The sequence below is a fragment of the Myotis yumanensis genome, unplaced genomic scaffold, assembly GCF_028538775.1.
Source record: "Myotis yumanensis isolate MYYU_CA2020_CCGP unplaced genomic scaffold, mMyoYum1.0.hap1 SCAF_5, whole genome shotgun sequence".
Taxonomy (NCBI): Eukaryota; Metazoa; Chordata; class Mammalia; order Chiroptera; family Vespertilionidae; genus Myotis; species Myotis yumanensis.
Genome location: NW_027223756.1, coordinates 74,309,733 through 74,330,312, shown reverse-complemented (window position 1 = coordinate 74,330,312; position 20,580 = coordinate 74,309,733). Strand labels below are relative to the sequence as shown.

Sequence of the window (20,580 nt, the reverse complement as noted above, 5' to 3'; positions counted from 1 at the left end):
TTCCATAGATCATAAAATTTCCAATATAGAAGTAATCTACATGTACATTTCTCTCTCTCTCTCTCTCTCTCTCTATATATATATATATATATACACACACACACACACACACACACACACACACACGTACACACATATATATAGTGTGTGTGTATAATCTTAATTTTATTTGAAATAGTTTTAGTGTTTTGCTCTTCAGTTGCTATTGTTCTTTTCCCCAAAAAATGTTTAATTTTTTTCTATTGTTTTTCATAGGGTTTTTATTGAAAATAGTGGCTGAATTTTACCAGATGCCTTTTTAGCATCTGATATTAATCATAAGTTTTTTTCCTCCTTAATATGTTGGTATATTGGCTTATGTTGAACCATTCTATTTCAGCAATAAATTATAAAAGTATAACTTTTTGGATATGTGGCTGGACGTTATTGTCTAATTTGATTTTTTTACTTAGATTTCTACATTTAACTTTTAAGTGAAATTGTTTTATGGTAGGTTTTGTGTACTACCTTTATTAGATTTGGGATTGAGTTATTCTGACTTCATAGAATGAATTGAAACATTTTTCTATGATTCAATACTATTTGAATTATGTTCTTGAAAGATTAAGAATCTGCTGAGAACCCAGCTGGTCTTGATGTCTTTTTCTTTAGTAGATTTTTAATTATCTTTAATTTATGGTATTTGGTTTTACTCTGTTTTATAAATGTCTCAATCTCCTCTAACTGTTCTTTTTCTCTGGAATTTTTCTCTAATGATTCTCACCTCCCTTTACCTTGGTTTGGTGCAAGTCTTATTCTAATCTTCAGATAACAGCTGAGATCTCATTCTGAGAAGTTTTCCCAGTTCTCTGCAACGTAAATTAATTTCTAAATTGTTACTCTGATAAACTTTGTATTTTTAGTGTATTCATATTATGTCTGTTACTAGTTGCCCAGTGCATGGATTTGTGCCCATTGAAGGAAAATCAAGGGCACGTGGGCTGGGAACCGCGCTGCATGCCTGGGGGGTTTCCACGTTCCTGTGAGCCACCGAGAAGTCGCGTGGGGAGTCTGTTCTCCTCCCTGCAGCTTCCTGAAAAAGTATTTCCAAATGTCCCTTCTATGGCCAAGGTTGCACCTTGCTGGCTAGGAGGTCCCTGGTGGACGCCTTGGGCCTTGCTGGATGCTTTCCATCACTCAGAGCTGGATAAGAGACACTCTGAGGTGAACAATACAAAGTTGGGAATCTTGGGGGGTGGGGGTGCTCTGTTCACACCTCCACCCTTCAGATCCATCTCTCTGACTCTTAACTCAATTGTCAGTTGCCATCTTGTGGCCACTGTTATATTGCTGCTTTCCTCTGTAGCTCAGGGGCAATAGGTAAGGGATGAGATTTGATCTCGATGCCTGAGGCAGAGTTCCAGGAGCCTGGCAGTGACATCAGGCTTGTCCTGGTTACTCCGAGTGTCTGCGCTTCAACCATTCTCTGGAGATTGTAACTGCAGACTTATGGGGTACGAGGGATGTAGCAGTGTGCTAAGCGGTAGATGGCCGGGGAGGAGCCCAAGCCGGGGCCAGGCACCACTCCCGCGGTGCCTGCCACCACCACTGCAGCTGCACTTGCCAGCCGTGAACCCGGCTTCTGGCTGAGCTGTGCTCCCACTGTGGGAGCGGACTGACCACCAAGGGGCAGCTCCTGCATTGAGCATCTGCCCCCTGGTGGTCAGAGTGTGTCCTAGCGACTGGTCGTTGGGTCGTAATGGTCACTTAGGCTTTTATATATATAGACTAGAGGCCCGGTGCACAAAAATTTGTGCACTCGGCGGGGGGAGGGGGGGCGTCCCCCCAGCCCGGTCTGTGCCCTCTCACAGTCTGGGACCCCTCGGGAGATAACGACCTGCTGGCTTAGGCCTGCTCCCGGGTGGCAGAGGGCAGGCCCAATCCCTAGGTACAGCCCCTGGTCGGGCTCAGAGCAGGGCCGATTGGGGAGTTGGGGCGCTGCCCCGTCATGCACAGAGCAGGGCGGATCGGGAGGTTGCAATGCCACCCTCAGTCACGCTCAGGGTAGACTGATTGGGGGGTTGGGGCACCTCCCCCTGTTATACTCAAGGCAGGGTCAATGGGGAGGTTTCGGCGCCACCCCCTGTCACGCACAGAGCAGGGCCGATCAGGGGGTTGGGGCGCTGCCCCCTGTCACGCACAGAGCAGGGCCGATCAGGGGGTTGGGGCGCTGCCCCCTGTCACAGAGCAGGGCCAATCAGGGGGTTTGGGCGCTACCCCCTGTCACGCTGTTCCCAGTGCCGGGAGCCTCGCTGCTCCGCTGATCCCGGTGCCGGGAGGCATATTACCCTTTTACTATATAGAATAGAGGCCTGGTGCACGGGTAGGGGCTGGCTGGTTTGCCCTGAAGGGTGTCCTGGATCAGGGTGGGGGTCCCCACTGGGGTGCCTGGCCAGGCTGGCTGAGGGGCTGAGGGCTGTTTTCCTGCTGGCAGTTGACTAAAAGCTCCCAACCGCTCCTTGTTTTCTTTTTCTTTTTTTTATTCTGGGCCAGCTTTAGCTCTGAGGCCTCGCTGCTGAAAACATGGATACAATGTTGCGGTCCCGGGCTGACTGAAAGCCTTTTGTTTAGCTTCTTATTTGCAACATAGTAATAGTTGCTTAGAGTTGCAGTTGAGAGTCCGGCAAGTGAGGCAGGAACGTTGGAGTCTGCAGTTCCTGGAGGAAGCAAGTCTCCCTGCTCGCTTCAGTGCATGGCTGCCGGCCGCCATCTTGGCTGACAGTTAGTTTGCATAAGGATACGCTAATTAGCCAATGGGAAGGGTAGCGGTCATACGCCAATTACCATGTTTCTCTTTTATTAGTGTAGATTATAGGTGTGTGTGCAACTACTTTTTATTTTATCCTCCCCTGTCCTGTCTAATAAAGAGGGAATATGCTAATTGACCCTCATGCTGTTGAAAAGGTGGTGGCGCCCACAGCCAATAAGGAGGGAATATGCTAATCGACTGCCACACCCTCAAAGATGATGACGTCCACAGCCAATAAGGAGGGGATATGCTAATTTACAGCCCCGCCCTCAAAGATGGCAGTGCCCACAGCCAATTAGGAGGGAATTTGCTAATTGGCTGCCACGCCCTCAAAGATGGCAGCGTCCAGTTTCCTCAGTCCCACTGGGGCGGCAGGTGCATGGCAAGGCTGGGCCTGGCTGCTCTGCGCGCCTGCCTCCAGAGTCCCCCACCCCCCTCAGCCCCCCAGCCACCCAGGGCGAGCCTGAGGTGCAGGTAATCCTTGGATGGCAGCTGCTAAGCCGCCTAGGGCCACCCAAGGCTCAGGTAACCAGGGTCAGCCGAGGCTTAAGCTGCCGGCAGTGGCAGCAGCAGAGGTGTGATGGGGGTGTCGCCTTCCCCTGATCCCCAGGTCACCTCCCGCCCCTGAGGGCTCCTGGACTGTGAGAGGGGACAGACTGGGCTGAGGGACACGCCCCTCCCCCACCCCATGCACAAATTTCGTGCACTGGACCTCTAGTCCTATCTAATAATAGACAAACATGGTAATTAACCGTACCTCCGACATGCTTCCCATTGGCTAATCAGGGCGATATGCAAATTAACTGCCAACCAAGATGGCGGCCAACAGCCAGGCAGCTGAAGCGAACAGGAGGCTTGCAATCTAAGAAACAATGTTGCAATTATAGAAGCTAAACAAACCCCATGCTTTCAGCCAGCCGGCCAAGCTGGAGTTGCAACAGTGTTTCAATTATAGAAGCCAAACAAACTCAGATACCTGCTTTCAGCAGCCGAGGTCTCAGAGCTGGAGCCGAGCCTCAGAGCTAAAGCCAACTCTCAGTTCCAGTGACAGCCATAGAAGATAAATAAATCCCAGAATAATAAAAAAAAAAGAATAAAAGGAGAGGGCCGTTTTCAGTCACCCGCCAGCCTGAAAACGGCCCTCAGCCCCTCATCCAGACTGGCCAGGCACCCCAGCAGGGATCCCCACCCTGAAGGGGGTGTGATCAGCTGCAAACAGCCATCATCCCCTCATTCAGGCTGGCCAGGCACCCAAGCGGGACCCCCACCCTGATCCAGGACACCCTTCAGGGCAAACCAGCCAGCCCCCACCCATGCACCAGGCCTCTATCCTATATAGTAAAAGGGTAATATGCCTCCCAGCACCGGGATCAGCGGAGCCTCCTAGCACTGGGATCAGCGGAGCAGCGAGGCCTCACTGCCCCAGTGTCAAGCTGAGCCGCGAGGCCTCCCAGCACTGGGATCAGCGGAGCCGCGTGGCCTCCTGGTCCCTGGAGCGGCATGACAGGGGGCAGCGCCCAAACCCCCTGATCACCCTGCAGCTCTGTGTGTGACAGGAGGTGGAGCCACAACCTCCCTATCCGCCCTGCTCTGTGCCTGATAGGGGGGAGCTCCCCAACCCCCTCATTGGCCCTGTTCTGTGTGTGATGGGGTGGAGCTGCAACCTCCCCATCGGCCCTGCCCTGAGTGTGACGGGGGAATGCCCCAACCCCCAGATTGGCCCTGCTCTGTGGGTGACAGGGGGCAGCACCCCAACCCCCTGATCCGCCCCGCTCTGTGTGTGACAGGGGGCAGTGCTCCAGCTCCCCTATCGGCCCTACTCTTTGCGTGACAGGGGGGAGCTCCCCAACCCCCTGATCGGCCCTGCTCTGTGTGTGACAGGGTACGGAGCCCCAACCCCCCAATTGGCCCTACCCTGAGCGTGACTAGGGGTGGCATCGCAATCTCCCGATCCACCCTGTTCTGTGCATGACAGGGGGCGGCACCCCAACTCCCCAATTGGCCCTGCTCTGACCCCGACCAGAGGCTGCACCTAGGGAATGGGCCTGCCCTCTGCCACCCGGGAGCAGGCCTAAGCCAGCAGGTCGTTATCTCCCGAGAGGTCCCAGACTGTAAGAGGGCAGAGTGGGGCTGAAGGACCCCGCGCCCCCCCCCCCCCCCCCCGCCGCCAGTGCACAAATTTTTGTGCACCAGGCCTCTAGTAGTTTTATAAGCTCCTACATTGTTGGGATCATGTCTTACTGATGACCTTTTGCCAATGCCAGCCTACCTAGCTACTTCATTAGCAAGAGTGAAAACTGTATTGACCAGTAATCAGTTTTGTGGCTTGGTGTTGCTGTTTTGTCTAGGAAATGCAATCAGCAACATTTTAAGTAGTTCTTTGTACTTTGTATCTGCTTTTTTAGGACAGGTATTTCTTAAGTCAGCAAGAAAATTAAGTACAACAGGAACTTCATTAAAGCCACAATTTAAGATACCAAAATGTGAAAGGTTTCTAACTTTACCCTGAACATTTTGCATATATCATTAGTCACTGTTAGACATTTTGATCTTGCTTAATATAGTTCAGTGCTGAATGTGTATTTTAATGTACGAGTTTTTGACATCAACATTTTTAACTTTCATCTAATTTATAATCTTAACTTAGAGTTAATGGAAATATTTGTCTCTATAGATTGTGGTTTGAAACTACTAATAAGTTCAGGCAGTAATACATGATCTTTAGCTCCTAAACCATGAATAGTAGGTTTCATTTTGTGTTAAGATCTATGTCTGAATTGAAAGGGGTCAAAGTGTCTGAATGGAGAATAAAGTAGTAGAATGCTAATCAGAAAATGAAAGTACTAGACTCAGTCCTTCCATTATTAATGTACACTATATTCTGTAATCTAAATGCATTGTAGGTATTCATTGTTTTTAAAATTGGTGGTAATAGCCCCTGCTACTCAATAGTTTGTGAAGTACTTCATCACCACTATTTTGAAAATGTTTTAACTTTGTGTAACTTATTGAATTAGTTATCTGTTATCCCTGTATGATTGATGAAGAAATTGAGAGTTAGAGAAATAAAGTCACTCAACATTTGGCTAGCAGTAAAATAAGTAATATATTTGGAATGAGACCCCAGAATCTGCCACACAGTTAAGACCTTTAGCTGCAATCATGCTGTGGTATGATTTTGTTTAAAGAACTCTGTGTAAATGCACTGATGTTATTATCAAAGAGTTACCTTGAATGTCACTATCTCATATATATATATTAGGATGGTGTCTGATAACAGATGAAAAGGCATTTGATTTTCATTACCTTTTCTAAAAAACATATTTTTATTGATTTCAAAGAGGAAGGGAGAGGGAGAGGCAGTAACACCAGTGATGAGAGAGAATCATTGATTGACCTCCTCCAGCACACCCCACACTGGGGATTGAGCCCATAACTGGGCATATACCCTGACTGGGGATCGAACTGTGACCTTCTGATTCATAGGTCGACACTTAACCACTGAGCTATGTGTGCCAGGCTCAATACTTTTTCCAAGTGAATAATTTTGAAAGCTATCACTATTACTTTTCTATTTTTATTTTCATTTTTTATTTTTTTTTTAATGTAAAGGGCATAATGTCACAGGAAGACCATAGTATTCTGCCACCCATGTGGAGTAAGCCCAAGTTGCTGTTGGATGTGTTGTACACAGAGTACTTTTCTATTTTTAAAATTTTGCTTTAAACCAATGTCTTATTTCAAAATAATTTTAAAGACATGATTAACTGATGTTAAATGTTCATATCCTTGAGTTAAATAATTAAATTTTTAATTCAATACTTGATTTACAAATAATTCTGGATTTTCTGTCTTTATTTACAGAATGGTAAATAACACTGATCATCTCTAGAAAGGATATTGCTTCACCTCATGTAAAGTATGCTCAATTCCCTCCCAGTGGTGTAAGTATCTAGTCCTTCTCTTAATTTCTGTCTTCTTTTAATAAAGTTACAAACCATTATGATTATTATTTAAAAAGATAGCAGACATTTGTAGATTGATAGAATTTTTTTCATAATCATGTGGTGTTTTTTTTGGTGAATTTTCAAATCTATCAACTTTCTCTTTCACAATTTCTGTTTTAACTTTGAAATCTGACATTAAGTTTTTTTTTTAATTAAATCTTTATTGTTCAGATTATTACATTAGTTACTCTTTTTCGCCACCATAACTCCCCTCCACCCAGTTCCCATCCCACCCTCCGCCCTCACTCCCCACCCACTGTCCTCATCCATAGGTGCACGATTATTGTCTAATCTCTTCACTCACCCCCACACCCCTTTCCCCCGCCCCAAGAATAGTCAGTCCATTCCCATTCTATGTCCCTGATTCTATTATAATCACCAGTTCATACTGTTCATCAGATTATTTATTCACTTGATTTTTAGATTCACTTGTTGATAGATGTGTATTTGTTGTTCATAATTTGTATCTTTACCTTTTTCTTCTTCTTCCTCTTCTTAAAGGATACCTTTCAGCATTTCATATAATACTGGTTTGGTGGTGATGAACTCCTTTAGCTTTTTCTTATCTGTGAAGCTCTTTATCTGACCTTCAATTCTGAATGATAGCTTTGCTGGATAAAGTAATCTTGGTTGTAGGTTCTTGGCATTCATCACTTTGAATATTTCTTGCCACTCCCTTCTGGCCTGCAAAGTTTCTGTTGAGAAATCAGCTGACAGTCGTATGGGTATTCCCTTGTAGGTAATTGAGTCTCTTTCTCTTGCTGCTTTTAAGATTCTCTCTTTGTCTTTTGCTCTTGGCATTTTAATGATGATGTGTCTTGGTGTGGTCCTCTTTGGATTCCTTTTGTTTGGGGTTCTCTGCGCTTCTTGGACCTGTAAGTCCATTTCTTTCACCAGGTGGGGGAAGTTTTCTGTCATTATTTCTTCAAATAGGTTTTCAATATCTTGCTGTCTCTCATCTTCTGGCACTCCTATTATTCTGATATTAGTCCGCTTGAAGCTGTCCCAGAGGCTCCTTAGACTATCTTCACACTTTCGGATTCTTTTTTCATTTTGCTTTTCCAGTTGGGTGTTTTTTGTCAAATCTTTGGTTTGATTCTTGTGCTCCTCTGGTCTGCTATTGGGTATAATATTCTTTATTTCAGTCCGTGTATGCTTACTTTCTAATTTCTTTATTGTAGCATCGAGGGTCTCATTAGTTTTCGTGAGGCTCTGCTCAAGTTTATAGCAAGCCCTCAAAATTGCGATTTTTAGCTCCATATCCTCCATTTCTGTCATGTTTTTTTGTCTCCGCATCTTTTATGCTTTCTTGGTTCACCCCCTTGTGGTCTTTGTGCGCAGTCTTGTTCTAGCCAAGCCTTAATTGTTGTAGTTAACACTAGAGGGATTTGACCACCAGGCCGACTGGCTGTAGGAATCAGCTGTGTGGAACACTTCAGTCCTCTGGGGAGGCGCTAATCCAGCCTTTGCCTGAGGCGATCGGCAAATGGCTCTGCGCAGGGCTTGGGCTCAACAGGGCGGGGGGAGGGAGCAGCTATGGCTGCTCTCAGTCCGTCCCCAGGGGCTCTGCCTCTCTGTCCCAGCGACCGCTGCAAACCTCGGAGGGACTGTAGCCAGACAGTCCCGCTTCTCCCGTTTGAGTCTGGGTCCCTAGAGACTCGCCCGGATCTGTAGCCCAGAGTCTGAGACTCACTCCTGATTGAAAACGACAACCGCGCCCTCAGCCACCAGCCCGCTTTACTCGCGCACCGCCGCACCACCGTACCTTTAAATTTTCCACACTGCGCCTCCTCTGAGCCTCGGAATGCTGTCGTTTTTCCTTCTAGTTGAAGAGTCTCTCCTCAGCCAGCCTTCCTGTGGTTCTGGTTGATGTCCGTTCAGTCTTTTAGTTGTATTTTTGAAGTGGTTGTTCGAGGCAGCAAACTCCGGTGTTTACCTATGCCGCCATCTTGGTTTCTCTTAGTTGTATTTTTGATGTGGTTGTTCGAGGCAGCAAACTCCGGTGTTTACCTATGCCGCCATCTTGGTTTCTCCCTAAGTTTTAATTGAATATAAAATTACTCTGCTTATTATTTTAATCTGCTTAATAGCCTAGAAACATGAAATAGATATTTAACCATTTGAAAGAGCTAGTGTTAGATCTTAGATTCCTTGTGACAAGCAGAATATTAGAAGCATGTTAACCTTAATACTGCCTTTTATGTGCCAACTCCTAGCACCTTAACCATTTTCCTTTACCTACTGGGGATAAGCATGTAGTTAAGCCTGTTAGCTAATGTAGTTGCTAGCTTTTCTTTCAAGTCAGGCAAAAAATACCAGTACAAATTGAGATAGTGGCATTATGTTGAGAGGTTATTTTGTGCTAGGATATGAACTGTAACCACTAGTTCATATTAAATAATCCTCTGAATAAAAGTATTCCGGGAATTTCAGATATTAGAGAAGGTAAAGTATCTATTAGCTCATAAAGTGCATTTTCAGAATCTCATACAGAGTGCCTTTAGCGTAAGTATTTTCTAAAATTTGATGCAGTCTCTGTTTGGATTAAATTCCTTCCATTTTGGTTGACAGTTCTATAATCCAGTAAGTAGACATTAAGATGGGTTTTCTTATTATTTAGGTTTTTCATTAAAATTTCCTTTTCCTCTCATTGATGCTATCATATATGGAAAAATTTCTGGAATAGGCCTAGAAGATCTAAATTGCAACCTGAGTCTATGCTAAGTAGTTGTGTCCTTGGGAAGTAGGAAGGCACTGCATGGCTTTACATAATTCCCCCCACTCCTACTCCTTTTTTTTAAAAAAAAAAATAAATCTTTATTGTTCAGATTACATTTGTTCCTCTTTTTTTCCCCCCCATAACTCCCCTCCTCCCAGTTCCTGCCCCACCCTCCGCCCTCACTCCCCACCCACTGTCCTCATCCATAGGTGCACGATTTTTGTCCAGTCTCTTCCTGCATCTCCCACTCCCATTTCCCCCCCAAGAATAGTCAGTCCATTCCCTTTCTATGTCCCTGATTCTATTATAATCACCAGTTCATACTGTTCATCAGATTATTTATTCACTTGATTTTTAAATTCACTTGTTGATAGATGTGTATTTGTTGTTCATAATTTGTATCTTTACCTTTTTCTTTTTCTTCCTCTTCTCAAAGGATACCTTTCAGCATTTCATATAATACTGGTTTGGTGGTGATAAACTCCTTTAGCTTTTTCTTATCTGTGAAGCTCTTTATCTGACCTTCAATTCTGAATGATAGCTTTGCTGGATAAAGTAATCTTGGTTGTAGGTTCTTGGCATTCATCACTTTGAATATTTCTTGCCACTCCCTTCTGGCCTGCAAAGTTTCTGTTGAGAAATCAGCTGACAGTCGTATGGGTACTTCCTTGGAGGTAACTGATTTTCTTTCTCTTGCTGCTTTTAGGATTCTCTCCTTGTCTTTTGCACTTGGCATTTTAATTATGATGTACCTTGGTGTGGTCCTTTTTGGATTCCTTTTGTTTGGGGTTCTATGCGCTTCCTGGACTTGGAAGTCTATTCCTTTCACCAGGTAGGGGAAGTTTTCTGTCATTATTTCTTCAAATAGGTTTTCAATATCTTGCTCTTTCTCTTCTTCTGGGACCCCTATAATTCGGATGTTGGTACGCTTGAAGCTGTCCTAGAGGCTCCTTACACTATCTTCGTATTTTTGGATTCTTTTTTCATTTTGCTTTTCCGGTTGGGTGTTTTTTTTTTCTTCGTATTTCAAATCTTTGACTTTAATCTTGTGATCCTCTGGTCTGCTGTTGGGAGTCTGTATAATGTTCTTTATTTCAGTCAGTGTATGCTTAATTTCTAGTTGGTCCTTTATCACAACATCGAGGGTCTCATTAGTTTTCTTGAGGATCTCACTACATTTATTGGCAGTTTCTAGAAAATTCTTGAAAAACCTAAAAAGGGTGGTTTTGAACTCTATATCCAGTAGTTTGCTTTCCTCCATATCTGTCATTTGTGTCTTGTTTCTTTGTCTCGGCATTTTTTATGCTTCGCTGTGTCAATAGAGTGGCTTTCTGTGCTAAGTGTCCCAATTACCTGAGATAGACACTCTTGGTACACCCCCTTGTGGGCTTTGTGCAGTCTTGTTGCAGTTAAGCTTTGATTGTTGTAGGTAAAACTGGGAGGATTTGACCTCCAGGCCAATTGGCTGTGAGAATCTGCTGTGTCTATGGTGGGAGAACTTCTGTGCTAAAGACACCCTTATGGGGGAAGACTTGCTTCAGTGGGGCTTTGGTGCTCACTGACTCTGCCCCCTGAGTGTGTCCCTTATGGATCTGAGTTGTAATTGGAAAGTCCCACTCTGACCACTGGATACACTGGCTCTTGGATCTAAGGAGGTGCCAATCTAGCCTCTGACTGCAGCTATCCAGCAGAAGCCAGCTGTAAAGCAATGCAAGTTGCCCTGGAGCCTTGGGGCAGCTGCAGTTTGTTAAGTTAATTTTCAGATTACAAAGGGCCGGGCCTTTCACATGCAAAAGCCTCCTTGCTGGGCTTGGCGGGGCAGGTTCCCAGGGGATCAACAGGGCAGGCCGAGCGAGCCAGCAGTATGGCTGCTCTCAGTCCTGCCTTCAGAGGTCCTGGCTATCGCTGCAAGTGCCTTCGAGAGAAAGCTGCCCTCGAGGTCCGACCAATGCCAGACAGTCCCGTTTCTCCCATATCAGCCTGGGTCCCCAAAGACTCGCCCGGAACTGGAGCTCAGAGCCTGAGACTCCCTTCCGATTGAAAAAGATAATCGTATCCTCAGCCACCAGCCCTCTCCGCATGCACCTCCGCACCTTTGTATTTACTTAAGCACCGCACCTCCTCTGAGTCTCGGTATGCTTTTCTCTTTCCTTCTAGTTTAGAAATTCCACTCAGCCAGCCTTCCTGTGGTTCTGGATGATGTCCGTTATGTCTTTTAGTTGTATTATTGAAGTGGTTGTGCGAGGCAGCAGTCTCCGGTGTTTACCTATGCCACCATTTTGGTTTCTCCCCCCCCCCCCCCCCCCTTTTTTTTAACAATTTATTTTAAATGGCTATTCTTTTTTTTTCTTTTTTTTTATTCTTTTTAAAAAGATATTATAATAAGTATTACAAAGGGTATTACATATGTGTCCTTCCCCCACCCCCGCCCTTGACAATCCCCTGGCCTCCATTACCCCCCAGTGTCTTATGTCCATTAGTTATGCTTATATGCATGCATACAAGTCCTTCGATTGATCTCTTACTCCCCTCCCTTCTGCCCCCCAACCCTCTCTGGCCTTCCCACTGCAGTTTGACAATCAGTTTGAGGCAGCTCTGCCTCTGTATCTATTATTGTTCAAAAGTTTGTAATGGTCTTTATTATCCATGAATGAGTGAGATCATGTGGTATTTTTCCTTCATTGACTGGCTTATTTCACTTAGCATAATGCTCTCCAGTTCCATCCATGCTGTTGCAAATGGTAAGAGTTCCTTCTTTTTTACAGCAGCATAGTATTCCATCATGTAGATGTACCACAGTTTTCTAATCGATTCATCTACTGATGGGCACTTAGGCTGTTTCCAGATCTTAGCTATGGTGAATTGTGCTGCTATGAACATATGGGTGCACATATCCTTTCTGATTGGTGTTTCTGGTTTCTTGGGATATATTCCTAGAAGTGGGATCACAGGGTCAAATGGGAGTTCCATTTCCAGCTTTTTGAGGAAACTCCATACTGTCTTCCATAGTGGCTGCACCAGTCTGCATTCCCACCAGCAGTGCACAAGTGTTCCTTTTTCTCCACATCCTCTCCAGCACTTGTCGTTTGTTGATTTGTTGATGATAGCCATTCTGACAGGTGTGAGATGGTACCTCGTTGTTTTGATTTGCATCTCTCGGATGATTAGTGACTTTGAGCATGTTTTCATATGTCTCTTGGCTTTCTGAATGTCCTCTTTTGAGAGGTGTCTACTTAGGTCCTTTGCCCATTTTTTGATTGGATTGTTTATCTTCTTTTTGTTAGGTTGTATGAGTTCCCTATAAATTTTGGAGATTAGGCCCTTATCAGATATGACGTTGGCAAATACATTTTCCCACGCAGTGGGTTTTCTTGTTGTTTTGTTGATGGTTTCTTTTGCTGTGCAGAAGCTTTTTATTTTGATGTAGTCCCATTTGTTCAGTTTCTCTTTAGTTTCAACTGCCCTAGGAGCTGTATCAATGAAGAAATTGCTTTGGCATATGTCTGAGATTTTGTTGCCTTTGGATTCTTTTAGAATTTTATGGTTTCCTGTCGTACATTTAAGTCCTTTATCCATTTTGAGTTTATTCTTGTGTATGGTGTAAGTTGGTGGTCTAGTTTCATTTTCTTGCATATATCTGTCCAATTTTCCCAACACCATTTATTGAAGAGACTATTTTGGCTCCATTGTATGTTCTTGCCTCCTTTGTCAAATATTAATTGCGCATATTGGGTTGGGCTAATTTCTGGACTCTCTATTCTATTGCACTGATCTATATGTCTGTTCTAGTGCCAGTACCAGGCAGTTTTGAGAACAGTGGCTTTGTAATACAGCTTGATATCTGGCATTGAGATCCCACCTACTTTGTTCTTTCTCAGGATCGCCACAGCTATTCGGGGTCTTTTTTATTCCAAATGAATTTTTGGAGAGTTCGTTCTAGATCTTTGAAGTAGGCCATTGGTATTTTAATGGGAAGTGCGTTGAATTTATAGATTGCTTTGGGTAGTATGGACATTTTGATGATGTTGATTCTACCAATCCAAGAACATGGTATGTTCTTCCATCTCTTTATGTCTTCCTCTATCTCTTTTTTCAACGTCCTGTAGTTTTCTGAGTAGAGGTCTTTTACCTCTTTAGTTAATTTATTCCTAGGTATGTTAATTTGTTTGGTGCGATGGTAAATGGGATTGTTTTTATAATCTCTCTTTCTGAAAGTTCACTATTGGTGTATAGAAATGCCTCAGATTTCTTGGGGTTAATTTTGTATCCTGCTACATTGCCAAATTCATGTATTAAGTCTAGTAGTTTTTTGATGGAGTCTCTAGGTTTTTGTATGTATAATATCATGTCGTCTGCAAATAAGGACAGTTTTACTTCCTCTTTTCCAATTTGGATGCCTTTTATTTCTTCTTCTTGTCTAATTGCAATGGCTAATACTTCCAGGATTATGTTGAACAGGAGTGGTGAGAGTGGGCATCCCTGTCTTGTTCCTGTTCTTAGGGGAAATGGTGTTAGTTTATGTCCATTTAGTATGATGTTGGCTGTGGGCCTGTCATATATGGCTTTTATTATGTTGAGGTATGATCCTTCTATTCCCACCTTGCTGAGAGTTTTTATCAAAAATGGGTGTTGGATTTTGTCGAATGCTTTTTCTGCATCAATTGATATGACCATGTGGTTTTTTTCTTTCAATTTGTTTATGTGATGTATTAGGTTTATTGATTTACGGATGTTGTACCATCCTTGCATTCCTGGGATAAATCCTACTTGGTCATGGTGTATGATCCTTCTGATGTACTGCTGGATCCGATTTGCTAAGATTTTGTTGAGGATTTTGGCATCTATGTTCACGAGGGATATTGGCCTGTAATTCTCTTTCATCGTGTTGTCTTTACCTGGTTTTGGTATTAGGGTGATGCTGGCTTCATAGAATGAGCTTGGAAGTGTTCCTTCCTCTTGAATTTTTTGTAGTAGTCTGAGGAGGATAGGTTTTAGTTCTTCCTTGAAAGTTTGGTAAAACTCCCCTGAGAAGCCATCTGGTCCTGGGCTTTTGTTTGCTGGGAGCTTTTTGATGACTGCTTCAATTTCTTCTATAGTTATTGGCCTATTGAGATTTTTAGATTCTTCCTGATTGAGTTTTGGAATGTTGTATTTTTCTAGGAATTTGTCCATTTCCTCCAGGTTGTCTAGTTTGTTGGAGTAGAGTTGTCCGTAGTATTGTTTAACAATCATTTGTATTTCTGTGGGATCTGTTGTTATTTCGCCTCTATCGTTTCTGATTTGATTTATTTGGGACCTCTCTCTTTGCTTCTTGGTGAGCCTGGCTAGAGGTTTGTCAATCTTGTTTATCCTTTCAAAGAACCAGCTCTTGGTTTCATTGATTTTATGTATTGGTTTTTTGGTCTCTATGTCATTTATTTCTGCTCTAATCTTTATTATCTCCTTCCTTCTGCTCACTCTGGGGTTTTCTTGTTGCTCTCTTTCTAATTCTTTGAGTTGAAGAGTTAGATGATTTACTACCATTTTTTCTTGTTTTTTCAATTAGGCCTGCAGAGCTATAAACTTCCCTCTCAGGACTGCTTTCATTGTGTCCCATAGGTTTTGGATTGTTGTGTTTTCATTGTCCTTAGTGTCCAGGATGTTTTTAATTTCTTCTTTGATGTCATTGGTAACCCAATCAATATTTAATAACATGCTGTTCAGCTTCCAAGTGTTTGAGTATTTTGGGTTGTTTTTATTGTAGTTTATTTCTAACATTATCCATCGTGGTCTGAGAAGAAGCTTTTTATGATTTCAATCTTCTTGAATTTGTGGAGACTTTGCTTGAGACCCAATATGTGGTCTATTTTTGAATATGTCCCATGAGCACCTGAGAGGAATGTATATTCCGCAGCTTTGGGGTGAAGTGTTCTGAAGATGTCAATCAAGTCCATCTGATCTAGTGAGTCATTTAGGATTGCTGTTTCTTTGCTGATTGTTTGTCTAGAGGACTTATCCAGTGATGTCAGTGGTGTATTAAAGTCCTCTACTATGATTATATTGTTGTCGATCTCTCCTTTGATATCTTCCAGGAGTTTTTTTATGAATTTGGGTGCTCCTGCATTGGGTGCATATATGTTTACCAGGGTTACATCTTCTTGTTGTATTGATCCCTTTAGTATTATGAAGTGGCCTTCCTTATCTCTGGTTATGGCCTTCACTTTGAGATGTATTTTGTCCGATATAAGTATTGCTACCCCAGCTTTCTTTTCCTTTCCATTTGCTTGAAAGATATTTTTCCATCCCTTCACTTTCAGTCTGTGTGAGTCCCTTCTAATGAGGTGGGTCTCTTGTACACAGCAGATGTATGGGTCATGTTTTTTTATCCATTCAGCCACTTGATGTCTTTTGTTCGGAGCATTTAGTCCATTTACATTTAAAGTTATTATTGAAAGGTACTTGTTTGTAGCCATTTCTTTGTGTGTGGCTGTTTTCTTTCTGAGCTTGTTATTTCTTCTTTTTACACCAGTCCCTTTAGCATTTCTTGCATGGCTGGCTTGGTGGTGATAAACTCCCTTAGCCTTTTTTTGTCTGTGAAGCTTCTTATTTCCCCTTCAATTCTGAATGATAACCTTGCTGGATAGAGTATTCTTGGATTCAGTCCTTTGCTTTGCATCACTTTGTAGATTTCCGTCCATTCTTTTCTGTCCTGATGTGTTTCTGTTGAGAAATCATTTGATAGTCTAATGGGAGATCCCTTGTATGTAACTTTCCGTCCCTCTCTTGCAGCCTGTAAGATTCTCTCTTTGTCCTGAATATTTGCCATGGTAATTATGATGTGTCTTGGTGTGGGTCTTTTCGGATTCACCTTGTTTGGGACTCTGTGGGCTTGTGTGACTTTTTTCTTCCCCACCTCAGGGAAGTTTTCTGATATTATTTCTTCGAATAGGTTTTCTAATCCATGTTCATCTTTCTGTTGTTCTGGCACCCCTATTATTCGTATGTTGTTTCGTTTCATGTTGTCCCAAAGCTCCCTTAGGCTCTCCTCCTGTCTTTTAATTTTTTTCTCCATTTGCAGTACAGTTTGAGTGTGTTTTGCTTCCTTGTCTTCTAATTCACTAATTCGGTCCTCTGCTTCTCCCAGTGTACTGTTGATACTTTCAATTGTGTTTTTTATTGCAGCTATGTCGCTCTTCATTTCTTCTTGGGACTTACTTAAGTTGTTGATTTTTTCATCTGTTTCTTCTAGCTTCTTGCATAAGTAGTTGATTTTTTCATCTGTTTCTTCTTGCTTCTTGCACATCTGGTGCATGTAAACTAGGATCCTTATTCTGAATTCTTTTTCCGTCATGTTGCATATCTCTGTCTCACTTAGCTGCTTTTCTGGCGAGTCCTCCTTCTCTTTCCTTTGGGCATTTCTTTGTCTACCCATGTTTGATCTCACTGACCTATCTAGTTGTTGAGTCGTTCAGTGGCTGCTCCCTGGGTGGCAGTGGCTCCTCGGGCTGTGGTTGCTCCTTGGGCGTTTGTGGTAGCAGCGGCTCCTCCGTTGATAGCAGGGCCTCTGGTGGGTGCTGTTCATAGCTGTGGTGGATCTTCTGGCTGGTGGAGGGAGGCTTCACACACAGCAACTGTTCCCCAGACAGAGCGTGGGGTGATCAGGAGGCTGCTGTTGCTTGAATCTGCTGCGTTGATTTAAAAGCACAAAATACAACACAACAAGGCACAACGTACCATGCACTGAACACGAATGTATTTACGATAAATGGCTATTCTTATAGCCATTAGAATGTAAGCATCATGAGGCCAGGATTTTTTTTTAATTAAATCTTTATTGTTCAGATTACGTTTGTTCCTCTATTTTCCCCCCCCATAACTTCCCTCCTCCCAGTTCCTGCCCCCCCCCCCGCCCTCACTCCCCACCCACTATCCTCATCCATAGGTGCACGATTTTTGTCCAGTCTCTTCCCGCATCTCCCACTCCCACTTCCCCCCCAAGAATAGTCAGTCCATTCCCTATGTCCCTGATTCATTATAATCACCAGTTCATTCTATACATCAGATTATTTATTCACTTGATTCTTAGATTCACTTGTTAATAGATGCATGTTTGTTGTTCATAATTTGTATCTTTACCTTTTTCTTCTTCTTCCTCTTCTTAAAGGATACCTTTCAGCATTTTGTCTAATGCTGGTTTAGTGGTGATGAACTCCTTTAGCTTTTCCTTATCTGTGAAGCTCTTTATCTGACCTTCAATTCTGAATGATAGCTTTGCTGGATAAAGTAATCTTGGTTGTAGGTTCTTGGCATTCATCACTTTGAATATTTCTTGCCACTCCCTTCTGGCCTGCATAGTTTCTGTTGAGAAATCAGCTGACAGTCGTATGGGTGCTTCCTTGTAGGTAACTAACTGTTTTTCTCTTGCTGCTTTTAAGATTCTCTCTTTGTCTTTTGCTCTTGGCATTTTAATGATGATGTGTCTTGGTGTGGTCCTCTTTGGATTCCTTTTGTTTGGGGTTCTCTGCGCTTCTTGGACCTGTAAGTCCATTTCTTTCACCAGGTGGGGGAAGTTTTCTGTCATTATTTCTTTAAATAGGTTTTCAATATCTTGCTGTCTCTCATCTTCTGGTACCCCTATAATTCTGATGTTGGTGCGTTTGAAACTGTCCCAGAGGCTCCTTACACTATCTTCGTATTTTCGGATTCTTTTTTCCATTTTGCTTTTCCGTTTGGGTGTTTTTTGCTTCTTCGCATTTCAAATCTTTGACTTGATTCTTGCGCTCCTCTGGTCTGCTGTTGGGTGTCTGTATAATATTCTTTATTTCAGTCAGTGTATGCTTAATTTCTAGTTGGTTCTTTATCCCAACATCGAGGGTCTCATTAGATTTCTTGAGGCTCTCATCAAGTTTATCAGTAGTTTCTAGCAAATTATTGAAAGCCCTCAAAAGTGCATTTTTTAGCTCCATATCCTCCTTTTCTGTCATATTTTTTTGTCTCTGCATTTTCTATGCTTTCTTGGTGCACCTCCTTGTGGTCTTTGTGCGCAGTCTTGTTGTAGTTAAGCCTTAATTGTTGTCGGCAATACTAGGGGTGAATTGACCTCCAGGCTAACGGGCTATGAGAGTCAGCTGTGTCTGCAGTGGGAAACCTTCTGTGCTGAATCTCTAGGGCGGTGCTAATCTAGCCTTTGCCTGAGGCTATCTGGCCAATGCCTTTGTGCAGGGCTTGGGCGGGGCGGGTCCCAGGGGATCTACAGGGCGGGCGGAGCGAGCAGTTATCGCTGCTCTCAGTTCCGCAACCGCTGCAATCCTCGGAGTGAAAGCTGCCTTCCTGCTTCTCCCGTTTGAGTCTGGGTCCCTAGAGACTTGCCCGGATCTGGAGCTCAGAGTCTGAAACTCCCTCCCGATTGAAAACAACAATCGGGCCTTCCACCTGGAGGCCGGGATTTTTTGCCTGGTATGTTCCTTTTTGTATCCTGTGTGTCTCATACAGGGTCTGACACACATCAAGCACTCAATACATTTTAGCTGGATTAATGATTTTTGTCTAAATGGTCTCCAGTTCTCTGATTCCACACTTAAATCTATATCTTCCCCCTCTATAAACTTGTGTGTTTTAATTGGATTTTCCCCCCAAACTTACAAAGAAATCTCAGTCTTAGTGGTGATTTAAAGTATCTATTAAAGTGTGATTGACACATTGGAATATAATCCTGTTTTTCTCAAGGTCTTTTTATTATATTATTATCTACTGTCATAGCCTCTAGTTTTATGCTTTTATCAGTTCTCCTATTGGTTTGAATTATGGAATCATTTTACCATACTGTCAAGCTCAATCCCTAGTAAATCTTCATTTCTTCTTGGCATTTTCTTACTTTAAGACTAGCACTCTTTTGATGCTTAGTATTAATTGTGAAAGAGGATAATGTAAGAATGCCATAAATACTAGGTGAACCGGTTAATAATGCGGATTTTTTTCAATAGATGGAGTTACTCATACGTTGGTATATATGCGATTTGATATGTATGCTATTTTGTTGTATGGACAACAAGCATCAAAACTTTGTATGTCAAATTTTCTGAAGGTGTTAACATCATAGATATTTTTACGCTTGAAAATGTCTAATTTCGTGCCAAAAAAAGCATTTGCTGGAAGTTTTAATTCATTACTTTATTTTGAAGAAAAGTGCTGCTGAATACTTCGGGAAGCTTATGGTGAACATGCGACATCTCAAGATACTTGTGAATGCTGGTTTAAACGTTTTAAAAGTGATGATTTCAATGTGAAAGACAAAGAACGTCCAGGTCAACCGAAAAAGTTTGAAGACCAACAATTACAAACATTATTGGATGAAAATGGGTGTCAAACTCAAAAATAACTTGCAGAAAGATTAAACATTGCTCAGCAAACAATTTCCGATCGTTTACAAGCAATGGGAAAGATTTTAAAGGAAGGAAAATGGTGCCACATCAACTGAACAAAAGACAAATGGAAACCCGAAAAGTCAACAGTAAAATGTTGCTTCAACGGCATGAAAGAAAGTCTTTTTTTTGCATCGAATTGTGACTGGCGATGAAAAGTGGATTTAATTTTGAGAATCCCAAATGCACAAAATCATGGGTTGATCCAGGCCAACCATCAACATCAACTGCAAGGCCAAATCGCTTTGGAAAGAAGACAGTGCTCTGGGTTTGGTGGGATCAGGAAGGTGTGGTGTATTATGAGCTTCTAAAACTAGGTGAAACTGTTAACACTGATCGCCACCAACAATCAACAAACAATTTGAACCACACTTTGATCGTGAAATGACCAGAATGTGTCAGAAGACATGGCAAAGTAATTTTGCTTCATGATAATGCACCATCACACACTTCAAAACCAGTTAAAGATGCATTAAAAGATCTCGCCTGGGAAGTATTAACCCACCTGTTGTATTCACCAGACCTTGCTCCTTCAGATTACCACTTGTCCCGATCAATAGCACAAACACTTTTTGAGCAGCACTTCAAAATGTACGAAGAAGTGGAAAATTGGGTCTCTGAATGGTTTGCCTCAAAACAAGAGAAGGTCTATTGGGACGGTATCCA

The 20,580-nt window shown here is 42.9% G+C and overlaps 1 protein-coding gene across 9 annotated transcripts in view; it reads left to right on the top strand.

Annotated features, from left to right (window-relative positions):
• The window catches only part of HMBOX1 (homeobox containing 1), a 210,251-nt gene that overhangs the window by 75,153 nt on the left and 114,518 nt on the right, over positions 1 to 20,580 (top strand). For all 9 annotated transcript variants that reach the window (XM_070415513.1, XM_070415509.1, XM_070415512.1 and 6 more), the window contains exon 2: positions 6,653 to 6,732. In XM_070415513.1, coding sequence (XP_070271614.1) covers positions 6,710 to 6,732 — 23 coding nt within the window. In that variant the 5' untranslated portion in view covers positions 6,653 to 6,709. The remainder of the gene's footprint in view (positions 1 to 6,652; positions 6,733 to 20,580) is intronic.